Raw genomic sequence first — 21642 nt, 5'->3', positions numbered from 1 at the left:
AGGAGAAGTGTGCTTTTTATTTTTGCCGTAAATATATATATATATAAATGCTGAGTAATAATGTATATACTGCAATAAGGGTTCCATTTAATTTTGAGTCCTGCTCGTTTTGACTCAGATTTGATATGGAAAAAAAACAACAACCCTTAAGAAACCAGATTATCAACAGTAAAATCAGAGAGTTTTTCATTTTAATTGGGTTGAGTGTGGATCGTTTGGTGCTTTTATTTGTGACTGAGGGTTTGTTTTTTTCCTCTAAGCAATTAAGGAATGAAAGATCTATGTTCTAAATATGGATTTGCTTTCGGCTGGTAACAATAGAGAGCAGTTGTCTGTTCTGTTTGTTTATTTATAGTTACAAATTTGTGCTTCTATAACGAGATTCTGAAATCTCGAACTAGATCAGTATCAAATCAGATCAGATAGCATCTTTGACACAGCGGAATGATCGGTTGGATATATTACCTTGCATTATTCTATTGCACATATTAAGCTACTTTATCTCTGTATGACACATATTAAGTTACTTTATCTCCGTATGAAAAAATAAAAATATACTGCAGTACAGATGCAAGGCGAGTCAGTTTTGTGTAGTGGTCAAAAGCAACATATTAGAAGTCTGGGGACTGTTTTAATCTTGCCTTAGGCATGAAGCCAGTTGGGTTGCTTTGGGCCAGTCACTCACTCTGAACCCTAGGAAGAAAGCAATGGCAAACCACTTCTAAAAATGTTGGCAAGAAAACTCCAAACCATCATCAAGATTCAAGACTGACTCAAAGCTGTACATATGCACATACAAACACACGCCTATACAAAGACATAAAATATACAAGCTCAACAGCTTGGATAGCCACGACCGTATTGGTTGAAGAATAAAATACTGGTCCTTTTCAGAATAATGACCTGGCCTCACACGTAGGCTGTGTCCTTAAAGTTTAGAAATGTTTCTCTTTTCTTAATTTAGGGTATTTAGTTTTGGAATACTTCTAAAGGAGGATTTTATATATCAAATATATACAGGTAGTACTCACCTTACAAAATTGAGCCCAAAATTTAGGTTGCTAAATGAGACATTTGTTAAATGAATTTTGCCCCATTTTACTTTTCTTGTCACAGTTGTTAAGTGAATCTGGCTTCCCCAGTGACTTTGCTTATCAAAAGGTTGCAAAAGGTGTTCCCAGGATCCAGGAATTTATGCAACCGTCATAAATGTGAGCCAAGTGTCTGAATTTTGGTCACATGACCATGGAGATGCTTCAATGGTTGTAAGTGTGAAATGTGGTTATGTCACTTTTTCAGTGATGTTGTAGCTTTGAATGGTCATTAAATGAATTGTCATAAATCAAGGACTACCTGTATAAATATGTCTTTGTGTGTTTGTGTGTACACACACACACACACACACACAAAGCCATTCAGGGAGGAACAATATATTAATTTACAAAATAAGTGCATAAAAATAAACACTGATCCTATTTACTGTATGATCCTGACTCATATTTTCGTGCATTTCCATGTCTGTTCGATTTAAATGATACAAAAGATAAAAACCCTCCTCATTCCATCTATTTATGAAATCAGTCATGTAAGCATATCCCTTAGGTTCTCTCTCCTGTTTTACTGAATAATCAATAACTCCTCCTGTATTTGGAATCGAATTACGACTAATGGGCATTGGAAATAAAAAAGATTGATGTGAACTAAGTGTGACCTTTGGCTTCCTCCTGTTTAAAAACTAAACTCTGGAAAAAAGCAGCCTTTAAAGAAAAAAAAATTAAAAACTAGTAAGAGTAATTGGTTTGGGAAAGTCAAGAAGAGGATCAAGAAGATCATAATATAGCATAGCATAATAAATATAATAATAATGTAATGTAATGTAATAATATAATATAATATATAATATATAGCATAGCATAGCATAACAACATAACATAAAAACAATATAATAATATATAATACCATGATATAATAATAAATAATGTAAGTATATAATACATAGTAATATATTTAATACAATAATATAACATATATATATATATATATATATATATATATATATATATATATGGAAGAAGGTATGTTGCTATGTTTGATGGCTTGAGTTATTTGTAAAAATAGTAAAGGGATACAAACAAATAAATAAAATAAAATATCATTTCCTGGTGAGATTAGCCCCAGCTGTATTGGCATTTAGGAAATCTGACTGATGAATCAGTCACATCCTCTTGCAACCCCCAGGGAGAAATCCACCCATATTTTACATAAAAAAGGGCTTTAAGGGACCCTGGATTTTTTTTGGGGGGGGGCTTGGCCTTTCCATAGGACCCCAAAGGAGAGGAAGTGTATTAATGGGGATTCAAATTAAACTCTTCCCTTGCAAGGTTGCATTTTATGCATCTATGCATGGAAGGACTTTGTTTGCAGTGACTTTGCTTGCAAATGCCAAAAAAGGGAATCTGGAAGATTTGGGTCATCCATCTCGTTTTTTTGCAAGCCCTTCCCCAAATCCTCATTTCCCCTCTTCCCTCCCACCACCCATTTTGCTCTTTATTTCATTGCCTCTATTTTTTTTTAAATTTTTCATTCCCGAGAAGCCTCGGGTTCAAGAAGAGGCTGACACACCCAGGAGAGCCTTTCCCTCAGCCATCTTGTGATTCCCCACTGGGACTTGTGGGTGCTGACATTTCCCCTCAGGGCCCTCCGGAGCTGCCTCTTTTCTTTCTTTCCTTTTTCCTTTCCTTCTTTTCCAGCTGGTGGCCATCTGGGTGGCCTGCCTGTCAGGGCTGGTGTTGGCAGAACAAAGGAAACATGAATTGGGTTGGGGGGTCCCGGTGAGTGAAGCCCAAAAAAAAAGCCTCACAATTACACCACTGTCCCCCTGAGGAAAGATTTGGTTGTGAGGGGACAAACTACCTGCTTTAAGATTGACACTCTCCTTCCAGGCTGGGTTATTTTATTTTATATTTTATTTTATTTTGTATCCCGCCTTTGTTGAGTTTACAAACAACCTAAGGCAGTGAATGTGTCCAATGTGATCCTCCTTCCTTCAATTTTCCCCCACAGCAACATCAATGCAAAATAAAAAAGTGATTTTTTAAAAAATTCCAATTATTACATGCAAGGCCCGCAAAGTACTGGGACAGGTGGAGGGGAAAAAATTAATAATTTCCTTTGGATTTTCAAAGCCATGGCAGTGCTTTCCCTTCTGAACTTCTGCCTGCTCTCCAGAATTTATTTGTTGTTTAAAGTCCTCTGTTTTATTGACCTCCCTTTCACTGTATTCTTTTTTGCAGGGCAGATTAGATTCACCAGAGAAATGTAGTCCAGAAATATTTAAAAATATTGGCACCCTTCAGAAAACCCCTCAGATTTCTCCATTTTGAAGTCAGTTATTTGAAAGCTGGGTGGATCAAACTGTATTTATTTATTGATTAATTACTGTAATTAATCTAGCAGATATTTTTAACCCCAGCTGGGAAAAAAAATCCTTTCCAAATTTGGGGAAAATATAAACTGGACCAATAATTAAATCGTAGCTGTCAACCTGAGACAATTGCAATGGTTTGCAATGGAAGGAAATTCAACAAAATTTCCACTGACAGGTTATGACCCAGTCAGATTAACACCTCACGGTCTACTTTATGATCTATTTTATGGGAATTATTCAAATTCTGAATCTCTCTGGTGTTTTCATTCATTTTTTATAAATTGCTGATTTTTCCAAAAACAGCCAAGCATCTCTTGGTATCATAACAAGGAAATTAGACATGGAAAACTATAATGATAGAGAAGATGCAGTCATGCCTTTAGTAGTAGTTCTTCTTTGTTTTTTAAAAATGTTACCTTTCCACCCCCAAAAATATTGGAAACTTTGCCTCAGAAATTTAAAATGTAAAATAACAATAACCACGAGGCCTGTTTTTGATGCTAATCGTGCCAATCAATAACCATAAATTGGGATATATAGGCTGGTTTATTTTAAATAAATGCTTTTTTCTTTAATATTTGTTATTTGGTCTTTTATTGTTTTTAAAATGTTTTTATTGTTTTAATTATTGTATGTCTTTTCTGAATCATAAGCTGCCCAGAGAAATTGATTGAGATGGGCAGCTCTATAAATAAAATAAATAAATTTTAAGTCTTCAGAATTTTGAATTAAGTGGGCAAGAAATTTAATCAAGGAAAAAGCACATCGTTAATCCCTTCTGATTTAGTAGCCAAATAAATCCGGCTTCAATATTACGCATTCATTAATTTTAGAAACTGTTCTAAAAAATGCTTCTTCTTTTCTCTCTTCCATCTTCTAGTCGAAGAATCCTGCTTACCAAAGAGAGAAGAAAACAGAAAGTAAGTAACAATTACCCCCTAAAATTATACTTGAGCTAGCCAGAAATCTTCCATCATCGTCATTGACATAATAATTTTATTATTATGTCAATGTTTGCATATTCTATAACAATGGAGTTATAGGGTAGCTGTTTTCAGATACATTGAATGCTGTTTTAAAAATCATTAATTGTTCACAATCATTGTTGTGCAGACTTTTAACTAGATCTGGGAAGACCCAGGAATCCACTCTAAGATTTTGAAGGATTTCAGGCCCATCACATTTCTCTGTCCAGCCACAATGAAAGTTGCTGTTGTAACCTTCACGTGCATCTTAATTTCCAAGAGGAAAAGTAAAAAAAATCAATCATATCAATATATTTGCTAGAGAAGCTATATATATTAGAACAATTAACCAGTGGAACAACCCGCTTCCAGAAGCGGTGAATGCTCCAACACTGGAAGTTTTTAAGAAGAGACTGGACAGCCATTTGTCCGAAATGGTATAGGGTTTCCTGCCTGAGCAGGAGGTTGGACTAGATGACCTCCAAGGTCCCTTCCAACTTTACTACTATTACTATTAATATTGCTACACAAAATGTCTATATGATAAGTGCTACCTCTTCTCAATAGGATTTTTTTGAGAAGGAAAAACTTAAGTCCAAGATGAAGCTAGTGGGAGTATCTCCTTTGAAAAGCTCAGCGGTCAGTTTGGACCTTCTCAATCTCTATGTTGTTAATCAGATCTCTACAAAGAAAGAAAATGCTGGTAAGATTAAGAACACATTTCACGGACACCGTTTTAACTTTCAAAAACAAGACACGTCGCCAGGTGGTGGCCTCCATATTCATTTCATCAAATTTCAATTGTATTTTCCAAGTTTGCTACTGGAATTAGAAGTAGGAATTTGCACAAAAAGCTGTAGCCCATAATAGCGTGCTTGCCAATTGTTAGTGGGAATTAGAGCTGTACAATAGTTTGAATTCTGTTTGAATAAGGTGCTTTGGAACATAAGATCATGAACAAAACACCTGTCTGCCATGTGTAAAGTAGCTGCCTTTTTTTCCCCTAAGACCTAATGGTAATTACCACCAAGCAGAAAAAGAAATAGTTGCTTTTAAAGGTTAGGGCCAGGTGCTGTTTGCATTTCTAGGCATCCCTTAATACAGTGGTTCTCAACCTTTCTAATGCCGTGACCCCATAATATAGTTCCCCATGTTGTGGTGACCCCCAAGTGGGTGTGGCCACCAATAAGAGGGAGTAGGACAGCTAGGGAAAAGGGAAAAAAGTGGCGGATAGCGTGGTTTGGCGACCCCCGTGAAATGGTCATTCGACCCCAAATGGGGTCCCGACCCACAGGTTGAGAACCACTGCCTTAATACCTATTTGGATCTGAATCTGAAAAACTGGCCAGGTTCTGCCCCCTTATAGATATATAGATATATACATAGATATATAGATTTACTATAGATATAGAGCTATAGAGATTATAGATATAGAGACACAGAGACATAAATATAGAGGAAGAAATATAGAGATATAAATATAGAGATAGAGATAGGTATATATTGTGTTCCTGTTTAATTCACCGTAATCTTTATTTTAATCATCTTTATTTTAATTACAGAGAATATTCGAAAGCCCATTCATGTAGATATTAACAGAGAAACTAAAATTCCTTTGAGAAAGCAAAATGTAGAATTTCCCAAGTCACCAGAATGCAGACCAACTAAGCTCTCCCTTGATGACATCCAGCATAGGTATATAAAATGTCAATTATCTTTTTACATCTTAGCAAAATGCTTTCGTTTCTTTCATGCGCTGCCTTTTCCAGTGCAATTTTTTTCAGATAACCGTCACTGCCAATCATATGCTTAAAGTACTAAGATTTCCAGATCGTTTCCTTTTTGCAAGGATTGCCTTGCGTTTATTTATTTATTTATTTATTTATGAGACTTATATACCGCTTTAAGTGCAAGCACTCTCTAAGCGGTGTACACCAGTAAGCAATGTATATATATATTTACATTGCCCCCAACAATCTGGGTCCTCATTTTACTACCCCGGAAGGATGGAAGGCTGAGTCAACCTTGAGCTGGTGAGATTTGAACCGCTGACCTGCTGAACACAGTCAGCTAAAGTGGCCTGCAGTACTGCACTCTAACTGCTGCGCCACCTCGGCTCGTTAAAATGGATGTGAGCATATAAAAAGCGATAAAATATAATGAAACCTTAGGCTGTTAATATCCATAAGATGTACTCTTCGTTAAACTCTCAAGATATTTCCGTGTTCCTAAACTCATGAGAATATAGATTACAGGGCATCAAATTGCTGTCGACTGTTAAATGAAAACTTGCGACTGCAGCTCAGAACCTCATTTCTCCTTATGGAAAATTAAATACATTATTAAATATTTGCATATAATTTGCTGACATCGTCCTCAACCGTCCCAGATTTAGGTTACAGGTAATCCTGTAGCAATTTCCACTGCTAAGCGAAACAGTTATTGTGAGGTTTGCCCCATTTGCAACCTTTCTGGCCACAATTATGAAATGAATCACTGCAGTTAACAGGCGGTTGTAGGCTTCCCTTATTGACTTTGCACGTCAGAAGGTTGCAAAGGGGGAATCACATGACCCTGGGACCTAGTGACTGTCGTAAGTATGAGCCAGTTGCCAAGTGTCCAAATTTTGATCATGTGACCATGGGGAGGCTGCTACAGTCATAAGTGTGAAGAACGATCATAACTCAGTTTTTTCAGTGGCATGGTAACTTTGAACGGTCGCGGAATGAAAGGTTGTGAGTCAAGGATGACCTGTATTTACATAATATAATAAAAGGATAACTGATAGATTATATATACAAAATAGAATAGAGCAGTGATGGCGAAACTTTTAGAGACCGAGTGCCCAAACTGCAACCCAAAACCCACTTATGCATCGTCGGGTGCTGGGTGGGTGTGGCCCATTGGGTGGGCGTGGCTGCGGTGGTAACGGCAGACTGGGTGGGACTAAAAAGTTCAATCAATCTATTTGTTTATTTATTTACATATATATATATATATATATATATATATATATATATATATATGTTTTCTGAGGTTTTCGCGGGTGTTTGTATGTAGGTCTTTGGTTGTTCGGGTTTTCTCCCGCGTAAAATTGGAAGTGTCTTGGCGACGTTTCGACGAAGTCCCATTCGTCATCTTCAGGCTGGTGTTTTCAGCTTCGTGCTTTGCTTTGCTGCTCGAAGCACGAAGCTGAAAACACCAGCCTGAAGATGACGAATGGGACTTCGTCGAAACGTCGCCAAGACACTTCCAATTTTACGCGGGAGAAAACCCGAACAACCAAAGACTATATATATATATATATATATATATATATATATATATATATATATATATATATATATATATATTTACATTGCCCCCAACAATCTGGGTCCTCAATTTACCTACCCCGGAAGGATGGAAGGCTGAGTCAACCTTGAGCCGGTGAGATTTGAACCGCTGACCTGCTGAACACAGTCAGCTAAAGTGGCCTGCAGTACTGCACTCTAACTGCTGCGCCACCTCGGCTCTATTCATCCATTCCAACTTTGCGAGATCTTTTTTTTTCCCGCGAGAAGTTGAAACTGACTGATCGAACCTTTTTCTTTCTTTTTTTTTGCACATGGCAGCGGAGGCCTAAAGCAAAAAGGTTTTATAAAACCCAGCTGAAGGCCTAGGACTGGGGCGACAATGCACGTGCCCACAGAGAGGGCTCTGAGTGCCACGTTTGGCACCCGTGCCATAGGTTCGCCACCACTGGAATAGAGTAATATTTTTTATCTTAACTAGGACAACTATTTTGTAGTAGAAGAAGAAATAAGAGAGATTTGTGATAAGAGAAAAATTGGTACTAATCAACGACTTATTAGACTAAGAAATAGAATATATCTGGAAATATTAGAATGTTATTGTTGGAATATTATGTGTATTTTAGAAGGGGTACCCGAAGTGCTAATAATATGTTTATTCAAGATTAAATTGGATTATGGTAATTCTAAATCAGTAAAGCTTAAAAACAGGATTTGGATCTATATAGATGTCATGTAGAAATGGATTAACCTAAATATGTTATACTATTTGAGGGAAACAGAGAGGGAACATTTAATGAATTAATTTGAGTTTTATATATATATATATATATATATATATATATATATATATATATATATATATATACACATATGACTTTGTCTTTGGATGATTGATTACCCCATCACCACGGTATTTCTCTAGCACTTTGATGTAAAAGTTAGAAAAACCAATAAAACTTGTTTATAAAAAAAATAAAAGGATAACTTGCTCACTTTACACTGATAAGATTTTTGTTTCATGCATTAAATGCTGTTTCCTTTCTATATTCAAGCAATGTATGCAGTATCTTATTTTGGTGACCCACTCGCCACAACCTGGTGGTTAGTCTTGAAGTTACCCCAAGACTCTTCCTATTGTACGAGATTTAATGCGCAATTAGATTTGTTAACTATTAGCAGAAATTTATGCACATTTATTTAAAATTGGAGGCACCAGGACCTAAACCTAGGTAGGTCTGCATAGGATTATCCTATAGCAGTGAATTTCTTTAACTTTGTTTCCAATCCAGTTTGCTTCTACCTGAAAATGCACGAATCGTATGTTGTTTTTTTTAAATATACCAATGACTTGCTTTGCTTTGTAAATTGTTTTCTTCATAGGATACAAGAAGAAATCTTAGACAGCAGAAGAAAATACCACTATGAAAAAGCCAGTGTTCATTCTGAAGTAAGGTTTTTTTCAGGAAAGTAGATTTATCACTTGTTATCTCTCTGTCAGATGTAACACTGTGGGTTGTATTTATGGAATGAATTTTAGAACAATTCTAATGTCGGCTTGTAGAGTAGAAGACCAACAATAAGCCTCGACTTCATTGTATAGCTCTAGTCAATCATCCTTCCCAAAACAATATTAAAATGATATATAAATCCATCAGCATAACAAAAGGGGGAAAAAACCAATAAAATACAGGCATCGTGAAGCAAATAAATGCACATTACTAGACAACTCCACGAAGTAAAAGAACAAACGGTTTCAGTTTGCCAGTTCTTCTCTAAAGAAAAAAAAATGTATTCCTATCATTGAAGTTAAGTTTATAAAATGAACAAATTTCTTAGAAGATGCCTAACCTGTCGTGAAGGCTTCTTCTAATGCAGTGGTTCTCCACCTGTGGGTGGGGACCCCATTTGGGGTCGAACGACCATTTCACGGGGGTCGCCAAACAACGCAGTCCGCCATTTTTTCCCCCTTTTCCTTAGCTGTGCTACTCCCTTTTATTCTATTGGCTTTTGAAAGCCAATAGAATAGACTCTCTTGAATAGAGTCTAATTCTGTTGGCTTTCCAAAGCCAATAGGAATTATCCAGGCTGTCTCTGCCCTGCTGAGCCCGCCAAAAGTCCCATTCTGCAAATGGTGCTGCACCGGTTGAATAGTCCTCGACTTACGACCGGTTGGGGGTCGCGGCATTAAAAAGGTTGAGAACCACTGCTCTAGTCAATCACCCTTCCCAAAACAATATTAAAATGATATATAAATCCATCAGCATAACAAAAGGGGGAAAAAAACCAATAAAATACAGGCATCGTGAAGCAAATAAATGCACATTACTAGACAATTCCACGAAGTAAAAGAACAAACGGTTTCAGTTTGCCGGTTCTTCTCTAAAGAAAAAAAAAATGTATTCCTATCATTGAAGTTAAGTTGATAAAATGAACAGATTTCCTAGAAGATGCCTAACCTGAAGGCTTCTTCTAATGTATTGACAGGATTTGGGATCTACTCGAACAATAAAGAACAAAGAGGAAGACTTTTGGCTTTCTACAACAGCCTACAGGCCAGAAGAATTCAGTGCCCCAGATCCAGAGGCACCAGTGGGTCTGTATTTCCAGCAGCTGAATAGGTAAAGATAGATTATTTGTTGATTGTATTACAGTGCTTTTAAATGTGTCATTATCTTTGTGTGTGTGTGGGGGGGGGGAATTCTTTGTAATAGTGATTTTTCCATGTGAATTTTTAATGAACTGGTAATTTCTTATGAGAACTGGAGGTTAATCATTTATTATTTCATTTATTATATCGTCATCGTGAGCCGAGGTGGCGCAGCAGTTCGAGTGCAGTACTGCAGGCCACTTTAGCTGACTGTGTTCAGCAGGTCAGCGGTTCAAATCTCACCGGCTCAAGGTTGACTCAGCCTTCCATCCTTCCGAGGCAGGTAAAATGAGGACCCAGATTGTTGGGGGCAATGTAAAATATATATATACATTGCTTACTGGTGTACACCGCTTAGAGAGTGCTTGCACTTAAAGCAGTATATAAGCCTCATAAATAAATAAATTATCATCTTAGCTATGGTCTGTCCACTGAGGGATAAAGGCATCTTCCTCATATTTCCAACCAATATGGTCCTGAGCTTTCTTTTGTCAATTGGGCCCACAATATTTGCTGATATTGTCGATCCATCTTGTTTGTCGGTCTCTTTTGTGGACGCTCTTTATGTATGTACCGTATATATATAAAATTATATCTTTGAAATCTTGTGCTATTGTTTGAGATTACGTGCAGGAAACAGATCAATGCCTATACAGTATACCTATCTCACTGTAGTTCTCCTCAGTTCTCCTGTTGTTTTTATTATTTATTTATGAGACTTATATACCGCTTTAAGTGCAAGCACTCTCTAAGCGGTGTACACCAGTAAGCAATGTATATATATATTTACATTGCCCCCCAACAATCTGGGTCCTCATTTTACCTACCCCGGAAGGATGGAAGGCTGAGTCAACCTTGAGCCGGTGAGATTTGAACCGCTGACCTGCTGAACACAGTCAGCTAAAGTGGCCTGCAGTACTGCACCCTAACTGCTGCGCCACCTCGGCTCTTATATTTATTCTCATTATATTTATTTTATTTTATTTTATTCTCTTATATTTATTCTTATTCTCTTTAGTCCCCCCAAAATGACTTGTTTTGTTGAAAATAAAACTGAAGCAGATGCACAATGTAGTAATCAAAATTGTGCTTATCTTATGCTTTCTTGCTCATTTATAATAATAGTAGTAAAGTTGGAAGGGACCTTGGAGGTCACCTAGTCCAACCCCCTGCTCAGGCAGGAAACCCTACACCATTTCGGACAAATGGCTATCCAGTCTCTTCTTAAAAACTTCCAGTGTTGGAGCATTTACTGCTTCTGGAGGCAAGCTGTTTCACTGATTAATTGTTCTCACTGTCAGGAAGTTTCTCCTTAGTTCTAGGTTGCTTCTCTCCTTGATTAGTTTCCACCCGTTGCTTCTTGTCCTGCCTTCAGGTGCTTTGGAGAATAGCTTGACTCCCTCTTCTTTGGGGCAGCCCCTGAGATATTGGAATACTGCTATCATGTAAATTTCACTGTTTACAAATGGGCTTAAATACATAAAGCTAACTATATTTAAGCACTACCTCAGGAATAGCCAAATTAAAGAGAATATTATCAAGTGTGACAAGAGTGCAGTAGTTCTTTTTATCTGAATGTACACATTCAGAAAAACGAATGACTGATTAAATACAGTATTGTGGGTTCTATTTGATTTGTTTAAAATATTAGGTGTAGCATGTGTGATGGTCCAAATCAGAACATTTCAAAATTCTTAGATGATGCCGTGGGTATTTTATGCTCTGACATCATTTCCTGTGACATTTCCTAACCCTCTTTTCTTGACAATAATGGAGCCACAGTGACATACAGTGGTTAGACTGGTGAGTCACAGTTATTGAACAATATATTGCAAATGATATACGGAAGAATCAGATTTCCGGGTTTTGTTTTAAGAATAAAAACCTATATTATAATTATTGCAGTATTCTAAACCTCAGAACAATGTCAAACAATTTTCACTTCATACGAAAGATGGACTTTGTGAGCAAGAAGTCCATCTTTCGTATTAAGTAAAAATACATTTTAAAACCTTACACATTGATACTGTCTGTACCATACCAGCAATTCACATTTTACCTTCCCTCCCCGCCCCCCCCCCCCAAGTCCAGGATACGGTAACTCCATTGATAAGGATTTTGGAAACAGTCAAGCTAACGGAGAAGAATCATTGTTTGGTCCTGTAAATGATCTGATAAAGACTAGCCAAGATACCAGCTTTCAGCCAATTGCAAGTTTGTTTGAAGAGGGCAGTCAGTTTCCGGCACTTCCGCCCTCTCAATCTTACTGTTCTTTTGCTAACCAAAGCCATATCGAGCCGCTATTCACAGATCTTGGCGATGCAAAAGAAATATTCAGTAGGCCCAGCCTGTATGATGGTGAAGAAATGCATCAGAGGACGGGTCCCCGCTATGCAGCTGAGCGGGACCTCACCAGCATCCTCACAGCTCCAGCGATGATTTGCTCCCTTGATAACCAAAGCTTAAATGCGATAAACCAGAATCCAGTTTGGAATCAGTCCAATCACTGCAGTATCCAGAAAAGAGACCCTGAGGAGTTTTCTGATCAACAACAACTTACTATGTTCTTCGATAATATAGGTAAACGTCTGCAATGCAAGTAGCAAATGTAATGAGGAGGCTTTATGTTTGAAGGCAGACATGTCAAACACAAGGCCCCGGGGGGCCGGATGCGGCCCGCGAAGTGGTTTCATGTAGCCCGCGAAGCCATCCTGGAAACAGTGAGGGAACTAGCCCCTGCTGTGTCAGCCCTGCCCCCCCGGGTGCATGCTGGGAAGTGTCACCCTTTGTGAGGAATGAAGAAATGGATCATGCCTTGGCGCTTGCCCCGATCCCATGCCCTTCTGCCAGAGACCCCCAGATCTGTCCCACTCCTGCCCGGGCCCCCACAGGCACCCTTGACGCGGACGATTTAGAGCTGGCCATGCCCACCCAGTAGGCCACACCCACTCCATCCACGCCCACCCAGTAGGCTGCACCCACCCTGGTCACACCCACTCGGCCCCCCGAGGGCAACCGCAATGCTGATGCGGCCCTCAATGAAATTGAGTTTGACACCCCTGTTTTAAGGGGTTGCACAATTTGATTAACATTTTTTAAACATTTTATTAAGGCAGGCGTTTGATGTGGGTGGGAAAAGAGGTTACACACATTGCAGGGATGTCTTGCTGGGCTATATGGAGCATCACTGCACTCATGTACAATTACTGCGTTCAAAAAATACCCCTAAACAAAGGGTCAATATTGTCTCTTGCAGATGATTTCCCAAATGTGTAAATGACAACCACGATTAACCAGGGAAAAGAGAGAATGCAGTTGTGGTTGGACCGGAAGATTCGGCCTGAAGAAATGAATCTCTTTCTGTAGCCCAAAAGAACAGGCTGCTTGTTCCATGAAACCTTTACAGAACGAGAACCAAACCGTCCCTTTTATGACTTGGTTCTCATTCTTCTCCACGTGGTGTTGGAGGAACCGACCTTTAAAATGTTTTGACTATATCTGTCAGGCACAAACCACCAGACCCACAAGTTGAGAGTTCAAAGTAGCTACTTTATTGTTCTCAGCCTATAATACAGAAATCTTCCCAGATTGGCAGATTCATCTGAGGAGAGACCAGATAAAGCTCAAAGGCATTTAAAGGGGACCTTGCCCTCTTGTGTTTACATAATGAGTCCATGTTGATTCCCCATTTGATTCCTCCTCCTGACTGGGACAGTTGCTCTCCAATAATATTGGTGTACATATAGTGTTTGGCAGATTTGAAAGCAGAATTAAGCATAACCTAGCCTTATTATGAAGTGACCATCTGATTAATTAACTGCATATTCAATTCAATGACTAAGATACGTTTTGATCTACAACTGATCATAAAAACGAATGCTTCTGTTATTAGGGAAGGCTCCCTTTTCGTTTGAGTAGTAGGGTACTGAACCTATGAGTAAGTGAAATTCATGAGGACATTGCTGAAGGAGGAAAAACACACCGCTGATTTATGACCCATCCTCTCTTTCTTAACGTTGTCGTGTGAGCTTATTTTTAAGATATTTTTTATTTTGTTTTGCAGGAGGTTTTAAAAACCAAAAGAAATACACCAAAGCACCAAAAACCATAAAGAATGACTTAAAGAACAGGTGAGCTCTTTTTTTAAAAAAAAAAGAGTTTCGTTCACATATAGAATGCTATTATAGTAGGATTTTTCGCATAGTTTGTGAGAAAGCATTCTTATAAGATGAATATAGGAGAAACATGATCAATCACAGATGACCAGGAAGCAGCTCTAAGATTCCCCCACACAGAGACTTTCTGTCTTCCAATATTATTGTTCCTTTTTTCCCAGCCGAGGATAAATTTTAAACCAGTGCTGAACTACTATAGCTTAGTCTTTATTCTCATAGACCAGTGGTTCTCAACCTGTGGGTCGGGACCCCATTTGGGGTCGAACGGTCATTTCACGGGGGTCGCCAAACAAGGCTGTCCGCCATTTTTCTCCCCCTTTTCTTTGGCCAGGCCCCTGGCACCCGGTGATGTATAAGTGGTTGGGGGTCACCACAACATGGGGAACTGTATTATGGGGTTGAGAACCACTGTCATAGACTAAGCGACTAGCTTTGACTAGCTACAGCCAAAGTGATCAGCAAGCATTTCACAATTGACACTTATCAACTTGCTTATTATATAGAGAGCCAGCTTGGTCGTGCGGTTAAGGGGCTGGCCTAGAGATTCTGAGTTCTAGTTCTGCCTTAGGCAGGAAAGCCAGCTGGGTGATTTTGAGCCAATCACCAAGGGATGGTGAGTCTTTGAGCCAGTCACTGGCTCTCAAGCCAATCACAGGGTTGTTGTGAGGAAAATAGAGGGAAGAGTATTGGATGCGTTCACACTTCGAATTATTTGTAAAAACAAGAAAGGCGGAATGCAAAGAAATAACAAACGAACAAATAATGGCACGAGCTGAGACTATCTGTGGTGGCACCTGCTATGCAAGAAAACTGCACACTTCAGTGCCGAGTGATTTAGTTGTCTAAGGCAACTTTACCGTCATTGTGCAGTTAGCGTGGAAGATGTGCCCTAACAGGTTAGAACCCATGGAGGGGCTTGGATGATATTAATTAATAAGGACAACACTGGGTCTTCCGGTGTAACAATTCTCCACCCTTCTTTCATCCAGGATGAAAACTGACAGCAGTGCTTTGAGCGTTAAGAAATGAGAAGGGATTTGACCGTTGCAAGCAAATACTTTTCTGTGTATTAGATCAGGGCCTAGATATTTATCTCAAAATTACTGTTATGTTTGTTGTGTTATATTTCGTATTGTAGAGTATTCTGCCTACATGTTAGAATAAGCTCCCATCGTTAGATTTTTCCTAGTTCTAAAAGATGTCAGCTATTTAGCGAATGCTTACGAGATGAACTTGCTAAGAACAATGATTGAATTAGCCTTACATAATGTACTTCCTAAACTAGAGAGTACCATAATATTGATTATTTTAACTTGGGGAATAACTCTGCTTTATTCTTTCTCACTGTATTTTCCAGCAGGAAGAAAGGCCGGCCCGATCCCAGTATGGATTATTTGAAGATTTTCGAGCACAAAATGGTAAAGTTTTTACATAAGCTGTTCAAACAAAGTTGCCTGGCGGATTTTCGTCGCTGTTTGTAATTGTTTTCAAGATAATGGTTCTTATTTTAAAGGATATTTTTTTTATTAAAAAAAAACCACCCTTATTATTTTTGTTGCTCTTCTCTGTACTCTCTCAAGTTCTTTTTTACCTTTTGTTTTCATTTTACGTTTGGTTAGCTTGCCAGAGGAAACAAGGCTGAGTGGCACAAAACAAATGACCTCTCAAGTTGATTTGCGTGCAGAGTATACCAGCAGTCAGCAGCTACATAGCAGATGTCAGACAATCTGCCCTTGGCATGCTGAAAGATCATTTGCACAATGAGCATAAAAGACACATTTGCTGTTCCTTTCTAACCAGATGGGGCTATCGCAAGTACCCATTTTCTTCCGTGAGGCTTTAACCCTAGGGCCAGTAGGAAAGAAACGTGAGTTCCCTTAATGGAACAATTGTGTAATTACATTAGTGAAGACATCAGGAAATGTATTCTTGCAAATGTATTCTTGATTAGAGGACGGGAGGCTAAAACATATAAGGAGCGGTTGCTGGAATTGGGTATGTCTTGTTTAATGAAGAGAAGGACGAGGGGGGACAGGATAGCTGTGTTCTAGTATCTCAGGGGCTGCCCCAAAGAAGAGGGAGTCAAGCTATTCTCCAAAGCACCTGAAGGCAGGACAAGAAGCAATGGATGGAAACTAATCAAGGAGAGAAGCAACCTAGAACTAAGGAGAAACTTCCTGACAGTGAGAACAATTAACCAGTGGAACAATCTGCTTCCAGAAGCGGTGAATGCTCCAACACTGGAAGTTTTTAAGAAGAGACTGGTCAGCCATTTGTCTGAAATGGTATAGGGTTTCCTGCTTGAGTGGGGGTTGGACTAGATGACCTCCAAGGTCCCTTCCAACTTTATTATTATTATTATAAGAGGTATACAGGTAGTCCTTGACTTATAACCATTCGTTTAATGACTATTCAACCTTAACAACAGCACTGAAAAAAGTGGCTTATGACCGTTTTTCATACTTACTACCCTTGCAGCCTCCCCGTGATTAGGTGATCAGAATTCAGACCCTCGGCAACTGGTATGTATTTATGACCGTTGCAGGATCACGTGATCACCTTTTCCGATCTTCTGACTAGCAAAGTCAATGGCGGAAGCCAGATCCACTTAACAACGGGAGTTTAACAACTGCAGCGATCCACTTAACAAATGGGGCAAGCAAAGTCATGCAATGGGGCAAAATTCCCTTAACAACTGTCTCCCTTAGCAAGAGAAACTTTGAGCTTAATTGTAGTCGTAAGTTGAGGCACTGGAACCAATTCGCTGAGAAACAGCATTCTTTCCTTGGTATAAGAAAATAATTTAATAATGATAATAGTAAAGTTGGAAGGGACCTTGGAGGTCATCTAGTCCAGCCCCCTGCTCAGGCAGGAAACCCTATACCATTTCAGACAAATGGCTGTCTAGTCTCTTCTTAAAAACTTCCAATGTTGGAGCATCCACCGCTTCTGGAGGCAGGTTGTTCCACTGGTTAATTGTTCTAACGGTCAGGAAATTCCTCCTTAGTTCTAGGTTGCTTCTCTCCTTGATTAGTTTCCATCCGTTGCTTCTTATCCTGCCTTCAGGCGCTTTGGAGAATAGCTTGGCTCCCTCTTTTTTGGGGCGGCCCCTCATACTGGAATACTGCTATCATGTCACCGCCTGATCCTTCTCTTCATTAAACTAGACATACCCAATTCCAGCAACCGTTTCTTGTATGTTTTAACCTCCTTTTTTTCCATGTTTTGTTGTCAACAACAGAACCTTCTTGAGCAAGTTCCTAATAACACGATGCCAAGACCTGAAAGAGCAGATAAAGAAAAACAGTTGCAGCAAAAAAAAAAAAAAAAGGATACTAATGTCATTTTTTAAAATTTTTTGTAAAGCTGGATAAGGACATTTACAGTGACTTTGATCAGCATTGGAAGCAAAGCAGGCAAAATGGTGAGTTTTCCTTTGACATTCATTAATAGCTGCCTTCTCATCTAGGCTCTTCGTTGTCTGGAACGGTTTCACACTTAACGATGGAGAAAAAAAGACGCCCTCTGTTCTTTGGCCTTAATGTCCTTGTCGAGAATGGAAAAAGTCTAACATGAATTGTAACGTATTTCTTAGTCATCTTAAAGAATACCTCCCAAACTGAGTAAATTATCCAAAATTGGGTAAAAGTGATTTTTCTTGGGATGACAACATCCGAACCCATTACCCAATCACAACAGGGATGGTTGGTTTTATCTATATCAGGGGATCTTCAAACTTGGCCCTTTTATGACTTGTGGACTTCAACTCCCAGAATTCCTCAGCCAGCATGCTTGGCTGAGGAATTCTGGGAGTTGAAGTCCACAAGTCATAAAAGGGCCAAGTTCGAAGACCCCTGATCTATATTGGGCAAAAATAACTTTCTGATCAGCAGTTTTGAATAACAAAGGCAAAAGTTTGATCAAGCAGAGTTAATGTGGGGGGAGCTGGATTCATTTAACATTTCCCTGCAGTGATTCGCTTAACAACCATGGTGAAAAGGTTGCAAAATGGGGCACGCCTCCCTTCACAACCGCCTTGCTTAGCCATTTTGTGCTCGATTGCGGCTGTAAGTATAGTGAACAATTTAGAGTTTCTCCATACAAACTGAAGAGTTTTGTTGTCCTTCAGATGACGATTCCCAGTTGACCAGCCAGTCACCCACTTATTCTCCAAAGCAAGCAGATAGACATACCAGTTCTTCATCTGATGAGGTAAGGACAAGGCACCCTTCAAGTTACAGTAGTGGCCAAAATTGTGGAAAGCTTTTGGGAAAAGTATATTTTTGAGGTTTGATGGCTAATAACACTACTTTCTTTTGGAGTAGTACCATAAAATTATGTATCAACGGAAAGATAATTTAATCAAGAGTGTCATGCAACAAAGTTTGTTCAATTATCTGTATTCTATTCTACGAAAAGCTATAGCCAAATAACCAGAAAAAGGTTGCTTAGGTTGATCTTAGGTAGCTTTCCTTCATCCGATTGTAGCCAATGAGCACGAGTGTTTAGAGAGTCAATCGGGTGTCATCTTGTTTTGGCAATGAGCCAATCAGATCACAGGAGGATTCAATGATTGATGTCATGTATTGAAGCTGAGAGGAGGACATTTGTCAGTGTGTTATGTGATCGCTATCAAGTTGGTTGGTTTTTTTTGTGTCCTTTCATTTAGTGGGCTTGTAAAACATAATAAAATTAAAGTCATGGTGCAAAGAGTCAATTAGTCGCCCAGAAAGCGATGTAAAATAGTATTATTAAGTGAACAAGGCTACAGTTACAAAGAAATTAGAAGAAAAATGGGTGGAAACTTAACCAAAGGTGGCATTTCTACTGTACACTTTTCCCAAAAGGTTTCCACAATTTTGGCCACTACTGTATACAAGTTAGTGGTTCAAGTACTTGGGCACTGCGGGCTCTGAATCCTTCTGCAAATTATTTTAATGCATAGAAGCCCTCTCGAGAATCCATCATACACATGAAAGTAGAAGAGCTGATAGCATCATGGATATTTAATTCTAGCTAATTTAATGGATTGATGGAAAGCAAAGCTATCGGCAGTGCTTTGAAGCTGGAATGGTTCTCTTCCATTATATTATCATTTCTCTTCCATTATGAGGTTCTCTTCCATTATATTATCATTTATATATATTTTGAAAAGGTCATACGAACAATAAAAAGGACTCATTAACAATCACGGTGATTTATGGGCCTCTGTCAAAGAATTACACTGACTCAGATTTATTTCAACAGTCTAAAGCAGAGGAGTGGAATGAAGAAGCATCATCTGATTCTGAAGACTCTTTTTCAAGGACTTCCAACGATCCCTACTCGGGATCAGGACGTCAAAGATCAGAGTATGTTTGCCTATTTGATGGCAGGCCCCGGAATACAGCTAATATTCAACCCCAGGCAAAACCTGCCATCGCTCCAAAAAAGAATAGGTTGCACAGAGCTAAACTGCAGTTGTTCGACAGGAATGATAAGGGGAAGCATGATGCTTCGTCTCAAACAGATGCATGTGCTGAGCCTGTAGAAAAATGCAATGCAGCTGTGCAGTGTGACATCATCCAGGGCTGCAGCTGTAAAAAGGAGCTTCACCCACAGTGCTGAAATTGTGACTTCGACTAGCAAGGTAGAGACCACTGGAGGGCAGACCGCTCCAGCGGAAAGTGCAGTCCTCCAGCCAACAAATAGAAAGGCTTTGTTGATTAAGAATTTTGTCTCCTGAAGCAGATTGTTTCACAGTGGCGAGGTCAGCCTAGCTCAGTCTAACAAATAAAAAAAGGGAGGAAAAAATGCAGCCGAACATACATATTCATTGGCAGTGCAGTCAAGAACAGAGCTTAAATGAATTGTTTCTTCCGGCATACATATTTTCCAGCTCTTGTTTCATTACACAGATTGAAGGATACTTAAATACATATGTCACAAAACAGTGGGGAATTAAGCAATTATAATAACAACGATTAAAACAACATATATAATATTGCCAGTCCGGTTTAGCAGCTTTTATCTTCTGGCTGTTTTCTCCCTCCCTTGACTAAATATATCTTCCTGTATCTTTCAGTTTTGTTAACGTAGTTTAATGTAAATGTCTCTGTGAAAACAATACTTAATTCATTTGTATTTTGTCCTTTCCTTCCTAAAACCAATGCACAGTGGTCCAGTTCTGTCATAATGAGTCCTCTAGGCCAAAATTGGTTGACAAGCTGAAGCATTTGTCCTCTTCAGCTGAGCTGGGAACAGAAGGAAGGAAGGAGTCAATCCTCATTTTTAAATGATGTTCTGCACCATAAAATTATAGCTGAAAAGCCTCACCCAGAGTTCATTTGCTGTTTTGCTTTTAAGCAATCTTTAAACATAGTTTCCTGGTTAATCTATAATTGAGCATACAAAAAGGCAGAGAAGCGGGCACACTTCATCCTGTTATTTATTCATAGGTCAAGAAGCAGTTTTCCCACTGTAAATAAATTGGATCAGAGATTGAGGGATTGGACCAATGGGTTTCCATTTTATTGTAAACTCTAATACTATCAGAAGCTATATTAGAAATGAAGAATATAAATTTCTGCATCGGAAATTGGGAGTTTTAAGAATGCTTCTGAATAGTTATATTTCAGCCCTCGTTTAAACAGGGACTTAATTCACCAATTCTTGCTTTTATATTGAACATCTTCTGATTTAAGAGATTTGAAATTTGCTGTCATTTTCTTTGTAGCTACAGTATGTTGCCTGCAACTCAGGAATGATAGCTTGTTTTATTTTTACTGTTTGAACAAAACTGCTGTGCTAAGATAGGTACTTTCCTACCCATTCCTGCCTTCAGTTTTGCCCTATCCCTGTGGGTTAGTCTGAGGTTGAAAAAAGCTAATTTAAAGGACAAGTATTGCTAGTATCATCTCATCGGTTAGGCAAAGAGAGAGATACTAAGTGTTGTTGAAGAAAAAGAGGGCTGAGCAGGTTGCTGTGTAATGCCTTTGTCCTCTTTGAAGCACGTTACTGGATATTTTAGCAGACTCCATGGATGTTCTCAATCTGGAAGACCTTGAGCCTTAAAGAAATGTGTTTTTCAAATTGTGTTCTAAAGCGCCACCACTTCACTAAAATAAACATCGGTTTTAAATGAATTGCTTCT

General features: G+C 38.8%; 1 protein-coding gene across 1 annotated transcript; it reads left to right on the top strand.

The window, feature by feature from the left end:
* Positions 1 to 2808: 2808 nt before the first annotated feature.
* Positions 2809 to 21621, top strand: CUNH12orf40 (chromosome unknown C12orf40 homolog). The gene is given in 13 exon segments (XM_039354502.1): positions 2809 to 2831; positions 4308 to 4347; positions 4960 to 5095; positions 5955 to 6087; positions 9069 to 9135; positions 10173 to 10306; positions 12422 to 12915; positions 14399 to 14465; positions 15868 to 15928; positions 17877 to 17934; positions 18640 to 18722; positions 19758 to 20101; positions 20103 to 21621. Coding segments are annotated over 13 exon segments (1773 nt in total). The 3' UTR covers positions 20236 to 21621.
* Positions 21622 to 21642: the final 21 nt, after the last annotated feature.

This window comes from Crotalus tigris, unplaced genomic scaffold (genome assembly GCF_016545835.1).
Source record: "Crotalus tigris isolate CLP2741 ecotype Arizona unplaced genomic scaffold, ASM1654583v1 scf7180000018553.2237530, whole genome shotgun sequence".
In the NCBI taxonomy this organism is placed as follows: Eukaryota; Metazoa; Chordata; class Lepidosauria; order Squamata; family Viperidae; genus Crotalus; species Crotalus tigris.
Note: the sequence above shows the minus strand (reverse complement) of the source record. Positions and strands in the feature narration are given on the sequence as shown.